Consider the following 22,004-nt stretch of genomic DNA (forward strand, 5'->3'; position numbering starts at 1 on the left):
ATGCCAACATATTTCAAACTCCATACCCCATCATTTGTAAAGTAGGCCTACTGTTCATTAGTAGTCTGGACTCCAAGCTGGGTGACATCATGACATGTCAAAGCATGTCTTAGCCTCTAGAGCCACACATCATAGACCTGTTGCACAGGCTGAGTGCTACTCCTCATGGTTTATAAGAGCTGAAGGACACCTCAGCAGGCCTTGATGTTTAAGGTTACTCAACATGCGCCTACTTCTACTACAACCCCCCCCCCCACATTATACATGGGGTGAACGTTTAATGTCCATGGAACACAGGAGCTTCACAGAAGGTTTGCTTCATCCTGTTATCTCAGGTTAATCCTCTCATGATCTCTGGATGACAAAGCTGTTAGAGACTTCTCAAGAGACGTGGATAATGAAGCTGTTATCGTGGGAAAGTGACAGGCTGTTTTCTTGTAGTCTCGCCTTGCCATTCAACGCGTGATCTGATCTAATGGCATTAAAAAATAATGGCGGAAACCGTGGCCGCTGTGGGCTATCACGTAGCTGAGTTTGTCTGTAGTGAACAGTGGCTTTATCAGAGCTGAAGCAGCTGCCTGCCGCCGTGTCTGACAAAAAGGCTGATGAGAGCGGAGAGACTGAACCGTAACAGAGCGGCGGTGGACCATGAAGCCAAAACAATGAGCTGAGAGACGCTAAAGCGCTCTGCACAGCTGAGGGTTGGGCAATCACATCACACACAGTCATTTAATCCATCGTTAATATAAAAATATTGATTAGTGCAACTCTAAATATTAAAGAGAGCCGTGTTTTTTTCTGGTGTCGTCCTGCGTCGTGCGCTCTGGTGTTCTGGTTTTAATCATGTTCAGGTGTTTTTTATATGAAACATGAAAAACCTGGTTGTTCATATCCCTGTATAGCTACATGATCATGCAGTATCCACATTTCTGATCATCTGCCTGCATTTGTGTCTTGATTTCTCGCCATTTCAGCTACCACGTTACCAACTGGCATACAGCATGAGATCCTTGTGTGTGTGTGTGTGTGTTTGTGATGCACTTTCGATGTGTTTGCATTGATCAGATGTTCCTGGAGGTGTGCTGCTGTGCTCTGGCTCTTCCCTGTAATGCTCTGACTGACAGAGTGTGAATAATCAGGGAATAAATAAACTACTGTGCTGTTGCTGTGGGGAAGAGGACGTGGTTTGCTGACGTCAACACTCCCCCTGCCCCACTTTACCTCTGGACAGCATGCGTGTTTGTGCGTGTTTTGCCCTTTACTCTCACACTCAGCTCAACCCTGCACCCTCCCTCCACAGTCATCTCCCCCTAGAATAATACTCCCAATGCCTTGTGTAAAAATAGATGCTCACATCTCATTCTAATAAATACACCCAGAAACGTGCTCCACATATAGCTCCATCCTCCTGTTTTTTCCACTTTGCTCTGTGTCCTGTTGGTGAGTTTTCACCGTGGATGTGGTTCCCATCGTGAGCACAGTTGTCTCTGCACGTCCTGCAGGGAGGAGTGGAGTGACCTGTTGTATAACTGTCCTGGCTGTGCAGCAGCTTGTCCCACAGCGCCGCTCAGTGCTTAGACTGTGTCACTGCAGTAAGGAGCACTTTCATTCCAGCACTGGGCCCCCAGACCTACACTGTGTTGTGTGGATTGAGCACTGGGCAAGACCTTAATGTGAAAACAAACTCACAAAACAGACGATAACAGAAATGAAAATAATAGTAATAATAAATTAGAGCTAATCTTAGTGTTGTTTTCCACAGCAGTTAGAAATAATATGGAGTTATGATTTAATCTGGAGCGACCTTCATGTATTTAACCACCGGAGGCTTTTGTACAGTTAAATCAGCCTAATCCACATTCACAAAGTGAAGTAGTTTACAAGTGTCTGTGTCTTAATTAAATCCCAATTAATTTGTTTATATATATTTATTTTTATTTATGATATAATTACCAACAAATAATGTCAATTAACCAGTCTGTGATGGGAGTCACATGGTTTTCTGGCAACATATCATTGGCTATCAGGGATGCATATCCTGTAATTAAGGAGCAGCTTGGTATTTTATGACCCCCTGCAATATTAATCTGAACGAGGCTGTTTAGCAGGTGTTATGTTTACCATTTTCAGCATCTTGATTTAGCATGTTACCATTTGCTAATTAGCACTAAAACAAAGATGAATTACGACTGATGAGAATGTCACTAGGACTACAAATTGTCTATGTCTTGAACTACTCAGTACTTAATAAAAATGGTTTTTAACCTGTGTTCTGTTTTCTCATTATTTTTGTGTATTTATGCTTTAACTGTGGAATGAGAGCATGCCTCCAATGAATGAAAAGTAATACAATTTTGTTTTAGCATGACTAAAAACATTGATTAGCACCACTTCATATCAGCTGATGAGTTTTGACAATATGTCAAATACCTGGAATCAGGATTATTTCCCCCCCTTTCCTCCCTCTCAGCTCTAGGGCCTGAGCATGTGTGTACACAGGCCCACAGGATGGTGTTGTAAATTCACATGTGGATATTTATGGTCCCCAGAGGATGATTTCTAATGAATTTACTGACTCTAACATACTCAGAAAAATTGGAAGAAGTTGCAAACTCGCACAAAAATTCTCATTTACCGTCACAGCTTTTTCCATTTCAGCCAATCAAGTCAATAAAAAGCTACACATACAAGTACTTATTAATTTATTTACACAATTTTAAAATACACAAATACAGTGGCATTACAAATGAGGAGCAAAAGTCTTATGGTGGGAGTGGAAAGAAAGATTTCCCATGAATCCACAGTAAGAGATGCCTTGTGGGACATGAGCAACCATCTCCACTGCACAGTTAAAAGCAAAATAGGACAGGAGGTGACAAAATAATAACTGAGAGAAGCAGACGTGACAGACTGAAACGATTCTCCCACGTAAAGTGTACTTGCGTTTATCATAGCCATCATCAGTGAGACAAACAAGATAATCCATCACTTTTTTTGTTTGTTTTTCAAGCCCACAGGTGAAGTATACTAAAAAAAGAGCCTGCTTTCGCAGGACCTCTAATGGAGTGAGGCATTCCCAGTCCCTCCATACACTGTCGTCATCGTCCCAAACCTGCAGCGGCTCACGTGGACGTGGTCGACAGAGTAGGCACATCCTATACACAACAACAGAACATGTACAAATTACCACTACAACCCCTTCCCCCTTTAACTACAGAAAATGGCCTAAATACTTTGCAACCAGTCTAGCACAGAGAATTGTCTACTTGAAAACCTGCCGGATTCACTTGTCAGCTCGGCTGACCGCTCAGCACAAGTCTCCTGTTGATGGAAGGACACGAGCCGCGCGAGGCCCGTAGCTCCAGTACCGTCGGGACTCCGCTGTGATGTCCGTTCTTAAGACGACACTTGGTCCATAGCTCTCCAAAACCTCCTCGTGTCCATTTAGCCTGATGTTTAAGCACACCGGTCCGTTTTCTACCTGGACTCTGACATCGCTTGTCTGACCTGATCTGGTGGGGATGTCCCAAAGAGCTGATCAAGACATGGTTTAACTGAACTGTACACATGACATTATGCCTGATGAGTTTTTTTTTTTTTTTTGTCCCTTGTATCTCTGACCTCGCTGTTTTTAAAATTAATAAAAAAGTAAGTGTCTGTAGAGTGGAAATTAGGAACACTAAAAATTTAGAATTGTACTTCCATAAGTGACAAAAAACAGATTAAAAGAATGTCAGAACTGAGGAAACAGGCTAAGATACAGTATGATCCAGTGTATCTAGAAGGGGGCTCAAACAAGACTGCATACTGCATTTCCCATAATGCAACGCGATAGTCTTTTTGTCAAGCTTTTGCAGTGCTACAGTAGACAGGCTGAGTAGTACTCTCCACAATAAACTGATTCTGATGTGTGGACTGGTGGAGTGTGCTTAATAACTTCTGTCAGACATCAAGCATCTAAACTGACTGGCTTTACTGAAGTTCCCACAGCTTAGTTGTGCACTGTGCAGTCATGTAGTAAAGGATTGCGTGATGGCACATTCTCAATATGAAATGATTTGGATCGGGGTGAAGCTAGAAGTAATGGATTGGGACCAAACTCACTATTGCGCCGTTTGTCTTGCTTACTAGGATGCATTTCTCCAATATAATCCTGCAACGGACAAAAAATAACCACTACTATGCCTCTATCATTGAGTTCTGATGCAGTCTTGGTCAGGGATTTACCAGCTCCTTGTTTGCTCAGGGCTGGCTGACTGAAACTGCGAAGTAGTGCAATGTAAATGGTGAAAACTGAACTCCCAACAAGCACGAGTACTTTGAAAATGACAGCATTTAAGCGCCTGTGCGGTTGATTTTTGTGTTGTCCACTGAGATAGTACTGGAGAGGCACATCCAGACAGGCAAGCTGCAGCGACCTGAAAGGTCAAGGTCTGTCGGTGGACAGACAGTGAACGAGGTCGGGGTAGAAAATGGCTTAGAGGTGTGCTTGAAAAGAAGCAAACTGCATTTTGACCCAAACTGGCAGCAGAATGTTAAATGGCCTAGAGAGAGAGGTTTAGGAGGCAAAGGAGTTTAAAACTTAAAAGAATAACCATCCCCACCCATTTGAGCTTGTACAAGCCTACGACAGAACCACATAAACACACACACACACACACAAAACCACATCACTATGCACCGGGTTAAAAACAACATGTCATCCATTCATTGTGGACAGATAGACCTCCCGACTATTTCACTGTTCCATTCACAGCTTTCCCAAGCAGCACACTGCAGTCACAACCTGAACACAGAAAGAACGTGTGCAGCGTGTTTTTGGATTTACTACAACATCCTGGTTCCAACACACCTGAGGAGGACAAAAAAAAAAACAAACCCAGCTCATACTGTGGGATCACCTTTGAAAATAGAACATTAAAAATCCTTTTGTCCCAGTCTTAAAACGAGGAGGTTATCCCCCTATCTATATTACATTTAAACCTAAAACAACTACAAAAAGGGACTGAAGGACTCTTCCAGGACACAAAATAGAGCTGAGGCACTGTCCTTTAACACTGCCATGATGGATCACGTGTCGTCCTGCTTCCATGATTAAAAAAGTCCCACACACTATTTTCAACAGCTAACAGACTCATCATTCTCCATTCTCAAACCCTTGTGAAGTCTGACCAGTGGAGCTGGTGTAAGAGAAGTTTTAATGCTAAAAAACAAAAATAAGTAAAATCAAAGTTAAAAAAAAAGAAAGAAAAGGGTGCCAGAGAAAAGTGAATCCATGGCTTCATCAACAGTAAGGAGGAGGGGAGTGTTTCCACATCTTCCATGTGAGAAGAAGGGAGGCTGCTACTTTGCCAAGGTGGTTAAGACAACCAAACTGTGCTCCACCCGCCCGTCTCTCTCACACACAAACACACACACACTCCTGGTTGTGCACCTCTTCCTCCGTCAAGTGAACAAGAGCGCAGCCAGACTCCTGTGCAATGCTTGGTAGTCCTCTGTGTCAATTAAGAGTCCTGTGTGTATATGTGTGTGTGGGGGTATATGTGTGTGTGTGTGTATGTGTGTGTGCTGCAGGTGGTGCATGTTGAGGCCTCCATGGTGCACAGGTGGATGGGAGGGTTTCACCGAGGAGCTGCAGACTGGAGGCCGCTGGGTGTGACCCGGGACAGAGCCTGCAGAGGACAGACGAAAAACATCATGTCATTTTCATGATGACCTCATCAACAACGGCCATGCCATCTGCAGGTAGAGAGCACATCATGAGGGGGGGCGGTGATGAAAAGGCTTACAAATTAATGTTGGAAGTGATGAAATAGAGTGATAAATCGCCAAATGATTTGATAAACTTGATCGACGTTTCATTTTTTTTTTTTTACTTCCAACCCTCAGAGCACATAATCGAATCAACCAGAGGTGTGGCGTCAAGTCACATGACTTGGGACTCTAGACTTAAGGTCAGAGTGTGTGGAAAAATACACGACTTCCCCTAATACTCCACACCCATGAAGTGACGTCATGTAACTGTGGGGGCAAAGGGGTGAGTCTGGGTTTGAGCGTGTTTTCCAAATATGTGAAGGGCGTGTTCAAGCGAGTCTCCCCCATTTCCCATCTCACTGTTTCCATCAAACCAGCAAACAAAGGCAAACACAAAAAGAAATGAAGACGTCACCATTATTAGTGCGTCAGTGTTAAACTGTGGGCTTCATCTGAGGCGTGTTCTGATGAACACATGGTCCAAAGTGAGGTGTGTGGATTATCCTCAGTAACCAGGACAACGCTTTTAAGCACCCTGATGCTGTTGCACCAAACACAAAACTCACCTCCTACTGTATTTTGGTGAAATCTGATGTATTTCTGCATTGCTTGATACCACCAGAGTTAACCCAATATATATCTTTTGTAATTTGAGTGATCTGACCTTGTAAAATGAAATGAACTCTTCAAATGGACAAGCAGGCCCCTCAGTAACAAAAGCAGAGAGAGTCTGGTTTTATATGCAGACACAAGAAACTGTCATACATGCATATTAATACATGCAAATGATTTTAATTATTCAACAGGATTTGGGTTGTTAACGAGCTGCTCTTTAACCACAAGAGCACAGCAGCAGTGATCACACAGACAAAACAAGGCTCAGTGCGGACTCAAGACAAGTCTGAGCTGAATTACTATCACAGACAATTCCTCCTGGATGTTGGATCTTTCCATCATCATAGTTGCTTTTGCAGATTTTGCAGATGGAAAACGTTGCCGAAAATTGTTTTAATGCAACTCTGCTGAAAGATACAGACAGAAACTTAATGTATTGTAATGTGTGTGTGTGTGTGTATTGCCCTTTGAGGACGACCCCTTCAATCACGTCTTAGGATAAACAGAAACACACACCAAACACTTCAAAAGGAATAAAAGGGCCTGGATTCCAACTCCACATCGGCAAAGAGAAATTAAATCTGTATATGTGAACATAGTTCATGATTATAAATCGCCTGTTCAGGTTTGACGACATTATTCACGATGACACACTTGAGACAAACAACTACAGCTGCTGGCTGAAGCAGACTGAAGTAAACACTGTTTTCAACTTAATCTGGCTGTTACACGCTTTGACCTCCAGGGGGAGCACCATGTCCACAAGAAAGACCAGAACAAAGGACCAAATGAAGCCATTGAACAGCGGGAGCAGGATGGTAGGAGATGCTCTTAAAACTACGTCCAAAAGAAGACAATGCTTATTTCCCCTCATATCTCAACTGCTCTCATTAGTCTGTGTCTTAATTATGCTGTTAAAAGCAATTTTGCTGTTGCTGTTTGGTTGTTTCATTTCAGTTCTTTTAATTGTAAAATACAAAAAAGGGGAACAAACTAACATATAGGAAGAAATGAAAAGGGAAGTAATTTGTCCTTCAGCATGGCCTCAAACAGATCTGCACTTGCTGATCTATACTGTGTGTTAACTTGAGATAGATGGTTCCGTTTTTTTAGACGCGTCAATATTTGTTAGGCAAATAGCAGCACTGATGATTTCATTAGATAATATTTACAGCAGCGCAATGCAAAGCCCTTCCTTTGTTTTTTTATTCTCCCCACCGACTGAATGAATATTTCTTCAACCTTTTCCTTCCCTACTGCTGATTCGCAGCTTGGTACACCAGACCTAGTGGAGGATTTGGTGCGTTCCGTAACTACGCTTGGTTCGTGTCTCTGTGTGCCTTACCTGTGAGGTGGACATGCGAGACGCATCCTGGCGTCCCGTCAGGTCTGAGGAGGAGATGTTGACAGGTGCTCCGCGGTGAAGGCGCATGCTCACCTTCCTCTCCTTCTCCAAACCTGAAAGACAAAAAGGAACAAGAAGTCCAATCATTACAGTCAGTGGATGGAAAAGGCAACAGTGTTGTGGGCACGCACCCACAGAGAGCTCGGCTAGAAAAACAGATCAATAAAAATGAACATGAACTGCTATTTTAAAGAAAGTGATGAACAAAATCATAACATAGTGACACCTTACTGCTGAGTCTTCCTGTTCTGTGTTCACCATCCAACAAATTATAAATCGAACTACAATAAATGAAAAAAACATTGATCTTTCAACTGGTTGACTGCAGCTTTTCTTTGTCCTGTTAAATTGTGTGTGTGCTGACCTGTGTGTGAGGCGGGGTTAAGTGGCGAGGGGGCTGCGACGTCCTGAGCCGCCCTGGCTCTTCCTGAGGCCGAGGCCATGCCCCTGGCCCCGGGGTTCCTGCTGTGCCTCAGCCTCTCCTCCCGCTCCCGACGCTCCCGCTCTGCGTCCTCCGCGGCCCTGTTGGCACCCTAACACACACAAACACACAAATGATCCTCACATGACATGGTATGTAGATGATAAAATCTCACAAACACACACCAGGCGGTATTCATCTGGCTGAAACAAGTGGTTCACAACAAGTTTACCCAGTTTGGTGAATCCAACTTGGAAGAACATGAAAATGCTCTTGCATGAAGCCCACTGTATCTACTTAATACAGTACAAACAACAATTCAATAAAAATAAGCCGATCCCTACACAAAGTCAGTCTGTTAAGGCTAAATGTAAATCATTCCTAACTTGATGATAACAATGCAGCTAAACATGTTATAATACATATATTAAATGCCTGTGCATTGAACAGATTTTCTCCTGAAGCTACGGCTGGTGGAAATACGTCATCACAGCATGCTTGACATGACAGAAAACGATTATTTGTGCTATTTTTTCCTGGCTAATTAAGTTCTGCAAGTTTTTTAGGTGCAAAATGATGCCCACTTAAAAAATTTGCTCCATTTTTGGCGTCATGGCAACTGAAAGGTAAGAACGTTTGGGGGGGAATAAAACTTGTTGCTGGCCAGATTAGTCTGAGTGACGGTAAAGTTAAGGTTTGTTAGCCTGTATAAATAGTGCCTGTGTGTAGTTTTGGCTCCTTGTATGTTCAGATCTTGTGAAACTTTCAATAAAAATAACAGGAAAAGAACAGAGGGAGTGTGGTAGATCAGATTTAGTTTGACTGTAAATACACATTTCAGTGAGCAGCACTGGAACTGTTGATCACATCTCATGCGGTTGAAAAAGCTATTAAATTGAGTTGAGATTATTTTGTCACTCAACAAGCTTACAGTCGTGTTGATGTCAACAAGAATGCTGCTGTTCCACTTGTTAAGCTCTTTGAACTCACACAGAATGTGAGTTTGTTTTTATTATACTCTGCATTGAGAACAGCCTCTGAATGCACTCAATCAATTGAGATGACAAAGAATGAAGTGAATCCATCAGCGTGATGAAACTACTTACAAATTTGAGCATGTTCCAGTCGAAGACGTAGTCATAGGAGAAGCCCTGTCTGTGGAAAAGGTTCCTGAAGAGCTGCCGGAGGTATGAGTAGTCGGGCTTGTCGTCGAATCGCAGAGAGCGGCAGAAGTTCAGGTAGGTGGCAAACTCCGCTGCGGGGGAGGAAGAGGATGGGAAAGTTCACAAACAATATTCAAAGCTGCAGCTTTGTGGCAAATACTTCAACACAGACAATACCAGGAGCACTGAGCGTTTGTTTTAGATCAACACAAGTACATCCGAACCAAACCAATAACAGGGAGGGAGCAGATAAACGTACATGGGTAGCCTTTGCAGAGGACCTCAATGGGAGTGGACATTTTCTTCTCACTGATGCGTTCGTACTTCTGCCTTTTGGTGGCAGCTTTGAGGCCCTGCCAGGGCAGAGAGCCCAGGTTGAAGTACATGAGGACGTAGCCCAGCGACTCCAAGTCGTCCCGTCTGGACTGTTCTGTAGACAGAGAGGAGAAAGTCAGGTCAGCAGGCAGGGGGGGACCATCCAGTCATGACTAGGGCTGCAGCTAACAACTATTTTGATAATGGATTAATCTGTGACTTCATTGAATAAAAGGAGAAGACGCTGCCACAGTGAATGCCATGCATCAGAACATACACCCCACTAATCAATGATGAAATTAGTTAAGAACTATTTCGAGGTTGATCTTAATCGATGTAATCGATCAGATGTTACATCGGGCAGGATTTTGTGGATGCTTACCGATGCCCAGATGTGTGTTGATGGAGGCGTAGCGGGCGGTGCCGGTCAGGTTCTTGTTCTCGCGGTAGGGGATGTGCTGGTGTGTGCGGGCGTCGCGGTATTTCTTGGCCAGGCCGAAGTCGATGATGTAGACCAGGTTGCCCTTCTTGCCCAGCCCCATCAGGAAGTTGTCTGGCTTCACGTCTCGGTGGATGAAGTTCTTGGAGTGGATGTATTCAATGCGGCTGATCTAGAGGGGAGATTGTGAGATGATCAGTGTCGACAGGAAAACATGGCGGAAAAAGACTGGAAACAGTGGGAAACTGCTAGCCAGCCTTTGTGTGAAGACACTAAATTTGCCTACCAGCACCTCTGAGGTCAGATGAACACAAAGGTGGTTTCCAGAAACCTTGAGAGTCATTTTTGATTACCAGCAGAACTTGAAGATCCTGTTTTTTTTTTGTTTTTTTTATGAAGATACATTGCCCAACACCCTCCCTTCTTATCTAACAGCTCATGGACTACATGAAGAGATCAACAGCCACAAAACTCGACGCTGAACAGATGAGTAAATTCCAGTATGCAGCCGCCCCTTCCCCTTCCCCTTTTGTCTCCCTTCCTCTCCGGCTCTCACCATCTGGTCAGCCAGCAGCAGGACTGTCTTGAGGCTGAACTTCCGAGAGCAGAAGTTGAACAGATCCTCCAGACTGGGCCCCAGCAGCTCCATCACCATCACATTGTAGTCGCCCTCGGCCCCGCACCATTTTATCGTCGGGATACCCACTGGAGGAGAGGAGGGAGCAGAAAAGACAGCAAAGGTTACATTTAGTGCTTATTTATTATTTTTTTCATTTAGCGTTATCTATGTGGTCATCAAACAAACAGAAAACCTATGCCAAGGAGCACTGAAGCTGTTCTGGAGGCTTGTGGTGGACAAATAATAAAATGTTTTCTTTTTATTGGTCAGGCATCTCCATCACTCTGTTATTTGGTTGATGAGCTCTTTGTAGGATTAAGGCAATAGGAGTTACGTGTCTTTCGACCTCGCCGGTGTGTATCAAACTTGTGAGAAATGGTCCAAAACCTTGACTTCTGAGTCAAAACATTCTTAGTGAGAAATGGGATGAATATTTTGTGGCTCGGAGGAAACAAGACGTCACCATGGACTCAAGCATTAATCGAGAAAATAATCATCAGATGCACACCGTTTTGTGATGAAGACTCCAATCACTCATTGTGTCCACCATCATCGCTTCAAAAAATTAAAGAAGATCACTGCCTCATGATGAATAGGTACAGATATGCTATTATTTAAATCTTAAATGAGTTAGAGTAACCATTTTAAAGTCATTAGCTGAGTTTTCATTACACTTGTTCGCAAAATAAAAGCGATATTTCTGAAATTTCAGCAAAGTTCGAATGCAACTTGCAGGTGTTTCCACTGAACAGTGTTTTGCCATCCAGCCGAAATTCTCGTAAGTTCTCGGACGTCCCGCGAGATGTTTGTGCGTGCTGTGCGTTGGTAAAACTTAACACAAAGCCTTATAGTTAAAAAGCACATGCATGCTCCTGGACTTGTAGGATTGCGCATACTCTAATGCACAAATGCATCACATCATCACTTTGTTATTATGCCAGGCTCGCTCTCACAGCGTCAGCTCGCGCCGGCGGAGCAGCAGCAGAATACAGGACTGTGAATTACTGAAGTGTCCTTTGAACATATTTTCTATCAGTAATTATATTAAAGTTAATGGCGTGCACACGTTTCTTCCACATTGCTGAGGTGCACACACTCATCACAAGTTCATCTCACGATTAATGAAAAGGGAATGATTAGATTTTGCAAAGTGCGCAGATCACAGCTGTCAGATTGTCTTTAACAGATCAGCCAGCATGACAGCTGGAACAGCTGGAGTGTTTTTGTCTGCTACTTATTGAGATCCAGAAAACATACAAACACTACAAAATTGACTAGACATTATATCTGACTGCATGCGGCCGGCCCGAAACTGGAGTCCGCTGACCTCGGAGACGTGTAAATTCGAAAAAAGTGTTTCCATTACACTTTTGCAATACACCTAAATATCGACACGTCTGAAAAACCACCTCATGAGAGCGTAAAAATGTTTTTGCGATATTTGAGAGGATTTTCGAAATTTAGGTGTTTCCATTACCGTTTTTTTATTGCGATATTTAGGATTTGCGCATTTCTAGAGGCAATGGAAAAGCAGCTATTGAGTTGCCATAGAATGTTTGTTTGTGATTCATATAGTTTCTTTTTTTACTGTTTCTGTTCCCAAAGTTTGCTAGCAAGTTTCTGTACACTGTCATTTTTATATTTAGTCATTCATTGTCATTCTAACTCAGACATTCACATATTGTACTTCTTATGACTGATACAAATGTGTTTAATGTGAATATTATTTCTAATGCTTACAAGCAAATGTGTGCATGCAAAGCCTGCTTCAATGCATGAGGGGGGGCATTGTGGGTAGACACAATAATCCTTATTTCACTACACTAACACATTTTTCTAATGCTGTCTGATGCACGCCAGTGTAACGCTACAGTAGGGAATAGAAATGGCTATATTGGAAGCAGCTAAATTTGAAAAGCTTGATCACGTACACGGTGCCGACGCCCCGACATACAGGAGGAGTGTTAAAGCAGAGGGCCAGCTGGTTTAGTAGTGGCTGGTAATTGGCTGACGTTGCCAAGGCGAGGAGGCCATCTGGCATTTCCTTCTACAGGCAGACCACAACAAAATGCTGCTACTCAGCATCTAGCACCACACACACACATACACTGTGCATCAGCTATTTATATACATACAAACGCAAATACTTCCCACAGTCTGGGTCAGCCACCGTGCCCCAATAAATCCTACCATGCTGGAACAAAAATACAAATGCATGTGTGTGCACAGTTGTGCTTAAAGAGACAAACTGTCTCCTGTAGGTGCTCACTTCTTTTGACAGTGAGGACAGAACACGTTGAGCAGCTAGTGGAGGAAAACTAGTTTAGAGAGTAAAGTCGAGGCATGCCACGGCGGTTTCAGTGGCCACCTGTGCAGCGCAGGCTTTCGGGCTGCCAACATGAAACCTCTGATGATGAGTGTGATAAGAGAATGCAGTTGTTGATTTTCTTCAACATAGCTGGCAGAACATTTAAAGACACACTCCCTGAGTTCTTTGTTTTAGTGCCAAACTCACAGTAGCATGCCCGTTCGCACATACACAGTCAGAGTGGCAGGTTCTTTCTTGCTTCTTCCATGCTTTAAATTTGTGGATATGTTTAGAGTTGAGCACAACAATCACACACTCAGCTCTGATTGGGAGGTTTTTTCTCATGTCGCCAGGGCCAATACTCTGGTGCATGACAGCATCATTAAATTCCAGATAAATGTGTTTCCGAGCACTGTTGTGCTGCTGGTGTAGTTGTATAAATGGCAATTTCAGTTTGTTGGTTGTTCGACCAAAGCTACTATATTTACTGCCACAACCTTTTGTGCAGACATGCACGGTCCCCAGAGCATGAAGCCTGCTAACTGTGCTGATCCTCTGACTTTGCCTCTAGTGCCACCCTGAGGTTGACATTTGTGTCTTTGAGTGAAATATCTCTAAGTATTCATGGTCCCCTAAGAATGAAACGACAACTTGTGAATCCTTGCTTCTATTATCGCTTCAGGGTCCTCTTACACCATCATCATGCCAAAACATTACGCTGTACAATACTTTAGTTTATGGCACTGTTTAGTGCTAATTAGCTAATATGCACTAACATGCTCAACCAAGATGGTGAAAATGGTAATTGTTATACTTGTATATTGAGCTGTGCTTCTGTGAGCCATGGGCTCCAGGTTGTCCTTCCTGCATGCAGAGGACATTTGCACAAAGTAGAACCTTTCTGAGCTTCTTCGCACTGCACTGCTTGTCACCTCTGAAGTCGTAAATCATGGTAGGCGGCACCAGCATATTTTAGAGGTCCAGTTCACAATGAACAGCATTCTGTCATGCCTTCAGTGTGTGTGTGTGTGTGTGTGTGTGTGTGTGTGTGTGTGTGTGTGTGTGTGAAGAGGAGGGTCAAGCCAGACAGGTTCTCCCAGCTCGCCATTCACATGTGACATTAACATCCACAGCAGGAAAATCAGATACTGAATATGTTACTCTCTTACCAATACCTACCTCAAGTTAGCTCTTCAGTTAACTCCACAGTCTGTCACTAAATCCTAAATATTGATCAATTTCTATAAAGCTAATGATTGTACTGATGCTGTCTATATTTTTTAGTGGTTGTAAATATTCATAAAGCACCAACAACACTTCACATTTGTGTACATTGCGCGTTCGAGGATACAGTACCTCCACCCTGCATCATCTTGTAGATTTTGCTCTCTATGTGGAGCTGTGGGTGCTTGGTCTTCACACATTCCAGCTTGATGGCCACCTCCTCTCCAACCGAGATATCAGTGCCTAGACAAATGGACGGAGACAGAGGTGAGCTGCGTGGGAACACATCATATCATTCAGCTTTAACAACGTGGCGTAGTATCCAGATGCTTAACAGAGTATATTTAATATGGCACTGATGTATCAACAGTGTCTAATCTGCATCGTGGACTATGGACCAGTGTATAACACGTCTTTATATCATGTTTACATAAATCCATCATTTGTATGTAGATATTAGATATAAAGACAATAAATAATTTGCCTTGTCAACGAGTTTAATTGTGAACACATTAGCTGCTGGTGACAGAAAAACACATAAATCAATGGCTGGTGATTAAAGTGCAGAGGGCCTGCTTGGGTACATGAGGACATATCAGTGGTTGTTAGCACAGGAAAGCCAGCCAAAATGGAAGAGGAACCAACAGTGTGCACTGTATGTACCCTGGCCTTCTTTCATGTATCTACTTTTCATGTAACTCCTTTAACAGACAAGAGGATTTAGTGAACCGTCTATCTGAGAGCGCTCTCTGCTCTGACAAACCAGGGCTTCAGCTGCTTTCTTCCTAAATATGGTTATAGCGTCCAGCTCCCTCCACACACACACAGCAACTGGACACCGGGTTACGTAATCCCATTTCTCGCACACACACACACACGATCTCATGCGGGCAGCAGTTGAATCGTGTAGGCTAACAGCAGCACCGATGGAGTACCATTGATTTCCCTGTATGATGTCATCCGGGCGGGCTGAGCAGCACTCACCGGGGTGAGGCACACAATTAGGGCCGTGACTCAGTTTATAGCAGATATGTTGTATAACTTATACACGGGAACTGTTCAAATAATGCTGGAGAAAAGCCTGTGTAAATGTGGCTGTACAGCATCGCACGCAGGATGGGCTGTCAAGTTTTACGATGACGCGGGAAAACAACATGGCTGCTGGGCTGGGGATCATCTGTGCGGCTAAACTTAATGGCATTGATCTGCCTCTGACTGGCCACCCAATCCATGACCAAATCAGTCTGATGAGTGACTTTAAAGGGTCCTTTCACCCAAATCACCATCGACAAAATTCCACTCAGTGTTCAGGACATATTTCTTCACAGAAGTGAGAGAAGTGGGGCGTAAACTGAGAACACACACTTTGTCCCTACTGTTGATTAGTGCATTACTTAGAGTGTCATTAAAGGGTGTTAAACAGGAGCCATGACTACTGCCTAAAATGGAAAAAATTGAAAAATCATTATCGGTGGGCTCCATTGTGGGCACTAATATTCTTGTTGTTGTTTTTTTGAAGGGCCTCCATTTTTCTGTTTTTTTTTCCACTCCAAAACTTTAAAGACTAAATGACACATTAGGAACTGATAAATTAATAATGCAAATAACTGTTGGAATCTTAAAATTAAGAGAAAGTAATTAGAAATTAAGTAAGAGATTTACAGTTCGATTTAAAGTATGTTACACATAGTTTGTGTAGTGGAAAAGTGCCATTCTACTCGATTTTAGTTTGGGCACAACACTTTGAAACGCTCACAAAGACATTTAACTCACAATGATTTGTTGTTCTAGTTTGTGTTTGGCCAATCAATCAATCAATCAATCAGTAACAACAGTGACAATGGCTGCAAAGGCTCTTCACAGTCTGAACAACACATTTCAGCGTGCTCTGCTCTGTTGCATAAGAATGTGCCTTCACTTATTTTTCTGGGAATGCAGCCCCCTGCTGATCTTCTCAGAGAGGGGAAATTCTGAGTGTGTGTGTGTATCATTTCGTGAGAAAGCGTGTACATATGTGGTGTGTGTGTTTTTTATTCTGAGCGGTGCCGCTGGCAAAACATGTTCAGACACACACAAACAGAAACAGACAAACACCTAAGACCCCGTTTACACTCAGTCGCTGCCTGCACTTTGGGCAGATCAAACAGACTGAAACCCCATGGATGTGGTCCAGATGCTAAAAAGGTTAGAATCCATCCATCTCTCTAAGTCACATGCGTAATCTTAACTCCTCCCAACTATAATTATGTTAGCCATCTGTCTGAGGAAACAGCCACTCACTGACTGGTTTTCTGAAAGCCTGCATTATTTTTTAGTATTTGCATGTTGATCATCTTCACTTGAAGTCAGAAGCCTAGCTCTAATTTAACTCGTTCTGAGGAGTCACTTCACAGCACAGACACGGAGACCACGATAAGGAGGGTGATGTGATTCAAAGTCAGTGAGACCAGCCACAGAATACTAACAATCCCCTTTCCCAAATGCTGGAGCAGCATGCTGTGGGAGGTGTGAGCAAACAGATAGAAAGTCAAAGCTTGCAGAGTAAGCTCATCCTCTTCTGGGAGCTGTGGGGCCAGTGGTTCAGGACCAGAACCACATCCAGGTGTTAATGCAGCTTTCCTGGGATGTAACTAACTCAGAAATGCACACTTACTGCAGAGAAAAACACATTGAATGGGGCCTGTTTTTTTTGCAACTGCAAAAAACAAACAAATGGAAAAAACAAAAAAAACTCAGACAAGATTTCTCAACATCGATGTTTCAGAGAAGCTGTCTGAGGTGACGTCATCAACTTTTCACACAATCAAACCACAAAGCAGAAAGGCAGCACCAAAACACGTCATCGGTTTGAAAACTGAGTCAACACCAGCATTCGGTCCGAGCTTGTCTTTGGTTCTGTTATTGTAGCAGCTCTAAAACAGCCTCAATGTTAGCTTTGCTTATGTAAGCAGGCCCATCCCTTTTAGTGTACTCTGCTGGAACCGTTTCAGTTTACCAAGATATCACAAGCCGAGTATCTGTTACATAACTCCCAGTCAAACAGGTAACAGATGAGTGAAGCAGATCAGGTCAGTGCGCAGTTTACCTTACCGTGGGTTCAGACCAAAATGGTGCTGTGTTAAAAAATGCAAGAGCTGCAAACTGCTTTTAATATAGTGAGATCGAATTTTACAATTCATCATCATCATCATTTTATCCTCAGTCTCAACGACAACGCTGTTCATGTCAAGAAGTAATCCAGCAGGATTGATTGACCAGCCTGACGTGTTGTCAGATGATGCTGCATTTCGCTGTGAAAACAATGACAGGTGCAACTATTTTTCAGTTATTTTAGCCAGAGCCTTGTGTGTCGGCACCCTAACTGGGCCACTGAGGCAGTCTCATTAATGTGAAGGGCGGGGCGCAGTAAATACTCTGCCACATAACCCGTAAAACCACAAGCTGACATTTTATAGATAAATAGGATATAACGTGTTAACTGGGGATCTTTAGAGGTGTATTCTGTAACCTTAGCGTGTTGCATGTGTGAGTTTGGTACCAATGTTGTAAATATTACTTAAATGGTTAACGTGCATTAAATGGTGTCAAAACACAAGAAGATGTACAAAAAGATTGTCTAAAAAATGTGCATTTTTTTTATTAATTCAGGATAAATAAACAAGATCACAAATCAAACCAGTCATCTGGTGCCAGTCTTCTGTGCTGTTTTCCATAATTGATGCTACAGACACATTTTGGTCAGTAAACAAGTATTGAGGGTAGGCACCCGGCCCTAATGAGGGGGCTGTGCTTTTTCAAGCAGTGCCAATGTATGTCTGAACACGGCCCCAGTCGCCATCAACATCAGAGAATACATACTGAGCCAAAACAAAGTGAACGCCACTAAAGAGAAACTCAGTGGTGTGTATTTGTTTTACACAACTGCTGAGAAAAATCCAGTTCAGGGAGTTCATTCGATGACAAACACAGCAACCGGATTTCTGCAGCTTGTTTCAACATGAACCAAATATGCACATCACCGACCATGTTACACAACAGGAGATTCAACAGGAAGTCTGTGTGGAACTACAACTTGACTCAGTTACGCACACGTTTTTACGAGCGACATTTAGTCACGACAGTCAGGACGAACCTCTCAAAGACCACAACTCTTACCGGTTCTGAATATTGGACAGCCCAGCACATAGAGTACACGGCTGCGGACCAAGAGGTGACCTCATCTCCTCCTCCTGCCAATAACAAACAGGCTCTCACACTAATACAAGCAGAAACCACCACCCAGACATCCCCAGCACACCAGGCTGCTCACACACTGTCAGCATTATTGAAGCGTTCACACACTGTGTGGGAGCATTAATGTGGGACTTACTGTGAAATACAGCCACAACTAATATCAAGTATTGACTGGTCGTACAGTCCACTGTCAAACTTTTGTTTTCTCTGCACATTTTACAATTCTTTGTCATGTGTTCTTTGTGATTGACCTTTATTCATATTCCCTCTGTATGTTAAAAGGAAAAGGTATCATCTACTTTAAGCACAAAGTGCCACGACACCTGAAAATCTTGAACCTCAGGGTAGGTCAGGCACTGCGATCCCACAGAACCAGCCTCTGCTCTGGCTGATTAACAATGTTACGTCACATTAGTCAGCAGCCACTCTGAGGGGAGGGTGAGGAGCGAATATGTAAGCAGCTGGCAGCTCTCTCCAATCAACAGCTCATGGAAAACAGACTGGAGCTGACTAATGCATTAATGCATGAAACACTGAGTTTAAAAGAATACTCAGAGGGTCAGCTGCGTGCCATCTTACTCAGAGGACAATACGAGTTTCATCTCTGTGGCCAGCACTGTGTATTTATCCTCGCTTCACTCAGCCTGCGCAGTAATCTTTGATTTCTTTATACATTTAGGCAGGAATATAGCTGAATATCAACCTTGTGGTGCAGTGCTCAGCCAAGCGGACCACCTACTATTGTAATACTCTTCAAAACCATTGGTTGACCAGGTCGTAAAACTGAGTATTTTTGGATTTACTATTTTGTGCTTCCCACAATGTCAACGTGTTTCCTTAAGAGACCTCACAAAAAAACAGCAACCTACAAGACTGCCTACAGAACAATCTGTGGGCATCGGCTTGTCTACACCGAAAATCAGGAAGCAAAACCATTCCTAACACTTCCTTTGATATTCTATGGGGAAGTATGACCATTACACTACCTTATAATATGGCAGGTTTCAGGACTGTAACACATTTTCAAAACACTCAGGAATTAATGGAAACCAGTTAATACCTGAAACGGTGCAGACAATGCGATCATCATTGTTCTACAGGACAGCAGTGTTGTGATGTTTTCACTAACTACAACACTGAACTACAGATATTATCCAGCTGTATTTTCATCTTGCTTATATATTGGTTAACAGCGAAACTCAGACACAGTGAATATCAAGATTACATTTTATCATACTTAAACCATATTGTGAGTGAGTGAGTGCCAACAGCTAGACTTTGGTATTCTTCTCTCTGGGTTGATTAGATTTCAGTAATGAAGTGATCAGCCCACGGCCAGTAAAAAACACTCCATGAATTAACAATGTCCCCTCTCTATTGTTGTTCAGATGACTAAGTCTTAAGCTTAGAAATGTGATAAGCTGTACTCAAACACTGTTGCCAAGAGCAGTGGACCTCCAATATGGCCACCACAGGATGCGTTACAATAAAGGTGGCAGAAGTCAATGTCAGAAAGATGCTGTTTGAAAAATTCTGTGTATTTCAAATGAGATCGCTCATGAAATTTTGCACATCCAGGTTTTAAATTGACTATGGTTTGCCTGCGTTTGAACATCAAGGTGATGCATAACGATAATAATAGTAAAGATGCACTTCCCACTTGCACTGTGAACTTACCAGTACCATTAATAACCCAAACCCTACCATTAATAATAACAGCATCATTGATAGTGTGATTGATCTAAACTGCCTATTCTTTTGGCAGTGAATAATCTTGATCGGCACATGTAACATTTATCTCCTCAAGCCTTTGCTTTCAATGAGAGGTAACACATCCTATTAATTATTACAGAAACTACCCAATCAATAGGCCACAGCTCTTGGCACTCTGTAAATGAAACTCAGTAATATATGAACATGTCCCCTCAGGCACTAAACAAGCAGCACGATTTATGAACCTTTTTCATGGCAAAGTCACTTAGGCTGATACCCACTAGGCCATGGAGCCTCATTTGATCAAGTGTCATGAAACCTAATTAAATACAATAGCCATTCTCATACGATTAATATCCAGAGTACCTTCACAGGGAATTATTGCGAAATTAAACTGTATAAACCTCTGGAAACCTTTCAAGGTAACACTTCTTTTCACCAAACCACTGATGTAGCTAGCGTTAGCTTCCTGGTTAATCTCCTCACAGGGGCAGAGGAGGAAACTGAACGGGCCTGTCGTGTTTAAAGGTGGATGTTCAGCGACAGTAAGTAAGTTAAATGTCATTGACCAGTTCAGGGACTTAACACTAAAGTCTGGCCTGATCGGCTATTAACGTCCCCGGAATACTGCTGATTCCAGGTGAGCAAAGCCAGAGTGCAAACTCAAATATTAGCCAGGTTAGCCGATTGATGATAAGGGGGTTAGCTAACCTGCAGCCGTCAATCTCCATTCTTGCGGTCAGTTATTTTACAAGATAACAGACGTCTCACTGCTAGCTGCTTGGCTACACAGACTGCTAGCTTAGTAGCCAATTTCGCTAACACTAAACACTGAACAGCTGATTGACCATCAGCTCGCAATGGAAACCCCGGAAAGCCAACGAGCTGGCGAATTCTTTCAGCTTCGTGTACCAGGTAGAGGGAACAAATAAAAAAAAAAGACAGCTAGTTTCTTTGACTATCACTTACCCAGATAGATGTCTCCAAATGATCCACTTCCAATTTTCCTGCCCAGTCTATATCGGTTTCCCACTCTCAACTCCATTATAAGCGATCTGTGGTTGGCTAGCAAGCACGCTCGCTAGCTCCAAAATATCCAAAAAACGTTCAGGTTTAGAGGCCAAGTCTGTTTAAAAGCAGAACAGGCAAAAAATCCAACGCATCAAAATCTCTTCGAGCGACGAATTGTGTGTTATGTATGTCGTCTCCGGATGAAGTCGGCTCTCACAATCTTTCGCCACTTGTTTTAAAATACTACTAACCTCATACTGCGGTAATATGGTGCTCGTTGGAGAGGTTTAAATGCGTACTTTATGCTCTCGCTGTTTTTGAAAAGGATCCGTTTTAATTGTCCAAGGATGAAGATGGATTTTGAGGAGGTAATGTTCTGTATTAAGCTCGGCTCCTCTTCCTCTTGCTGACTCCGCTCTGTTAGGATCCTGTTCTGAGATCGGCTGAACGTGTCTGACATCACTTCCCTGCTGGGTGACGAGGAGGACACGGACAGAGAGCGTTTCAGCACAGAGCTGCCAACAGATACCATGACCGGTAACAGCCACGGTACCACTATATCACCATATCTATTACATCACTGGGATATTACTGTTGATGCATCAACATGTGAGCAGCATTTAATTATTTGATACCATGCGGGCTAGGTTATTCTATAAAAATTCATCATATTTTATTCCGTTATCCTTTGTTTTATATGCTAAATCTCAACCTGCAAAGTAACTAAATAATTGTGGTTGAGTGAAAAGTGTGACAATATTTCAGTGTGTCATTAATCAATCAA

The 22,004-nt window shown here is 42.9% G+C and overlaps 1 protein-coding gene across 2 annotated transcripts; it reads right to left on the minus strand.

Moving 5' to 3' along the window:
- Positions 1-2,685: 2,685 nt before the first annotated feature.
- On the minus strand, positions 2,686-21,657 carry csnk1da (casein kinase 1, delta a). Of its 2 annotated transcripts, XM_041956296.1 has the most exons (10): positions 21,472-21,657; positions 21,179-21,335; positions 14,396-14,506; positions 10,669-10,817; positions 10,056-10,284; positions 9,618-9,788; positions 9,302-9,450; positions 8,139-8,307; positions 7,715-7,827; positions 2,686-5,672 (listed from the first exon to the last, which is right to left on the minus strand). In XM_041956296.1, exons 2-10 carry the CDS (start codon positions 21,252-21,254, stop codon positions 5,622-5,624), a joined length of 1,218 nt encoding a protein of 405 aa, XP_041812230.1. In that variant the 5' UTR covers positions 21,255-21,335; positions 21,472-21,657; the 3' UTR covers positions 2,686-5,621. The 2 variants fall into 2 exon arrangements, with proteins under 2 accessions (XP_041812230.1, XP_041812229.1); XM_041956295.1 differs by having other exon boundaries at positions 21,179-21,657.
- Between the last annotated feature and the right edge of the window lie 347 nt (positions 21,658-22,004).

Source organism: Chelmon rostratus, chromosome 17, assembly GCF_017976325.1.
Source record: "Chelmon rostratus isolate fCheRos1 chromosome 17, fCheRos1.pri, whole genome shotgun sequence".
Lineage (NCBI taxonomy): Eukaryota > Metazoa > Chordata > Actinopteri > Chaetodontiformes > Chaetodontidae > Chelmon > Chelmon rostratus.

Excerpts from the sequence above, each read along its gene's own strand:
- csnk1da (XM_041956296.1), bottom strand. The coding sequence starts at position 21,254 with ATGGAGTTGAGAGTGGGAAACCGATATAGACTGGGCAGGAAAATTGGA. Across the intron at positions 10,818-14,395 it reads CAAGATGATGCAGGGTGGAG|TGGGTATCCCGACGATAAAA; the intron begins GTACTGTATCCT and ends CCTCTCCTCCAG. Across the intron at positions 10,285-10,668 it reads TGCTGCTGGCTGACCAGATG|ATCAGCCGCATTGAATACAT; the intron begins GTGAGAGCCGGA and ends TCTCCCCTCTAG.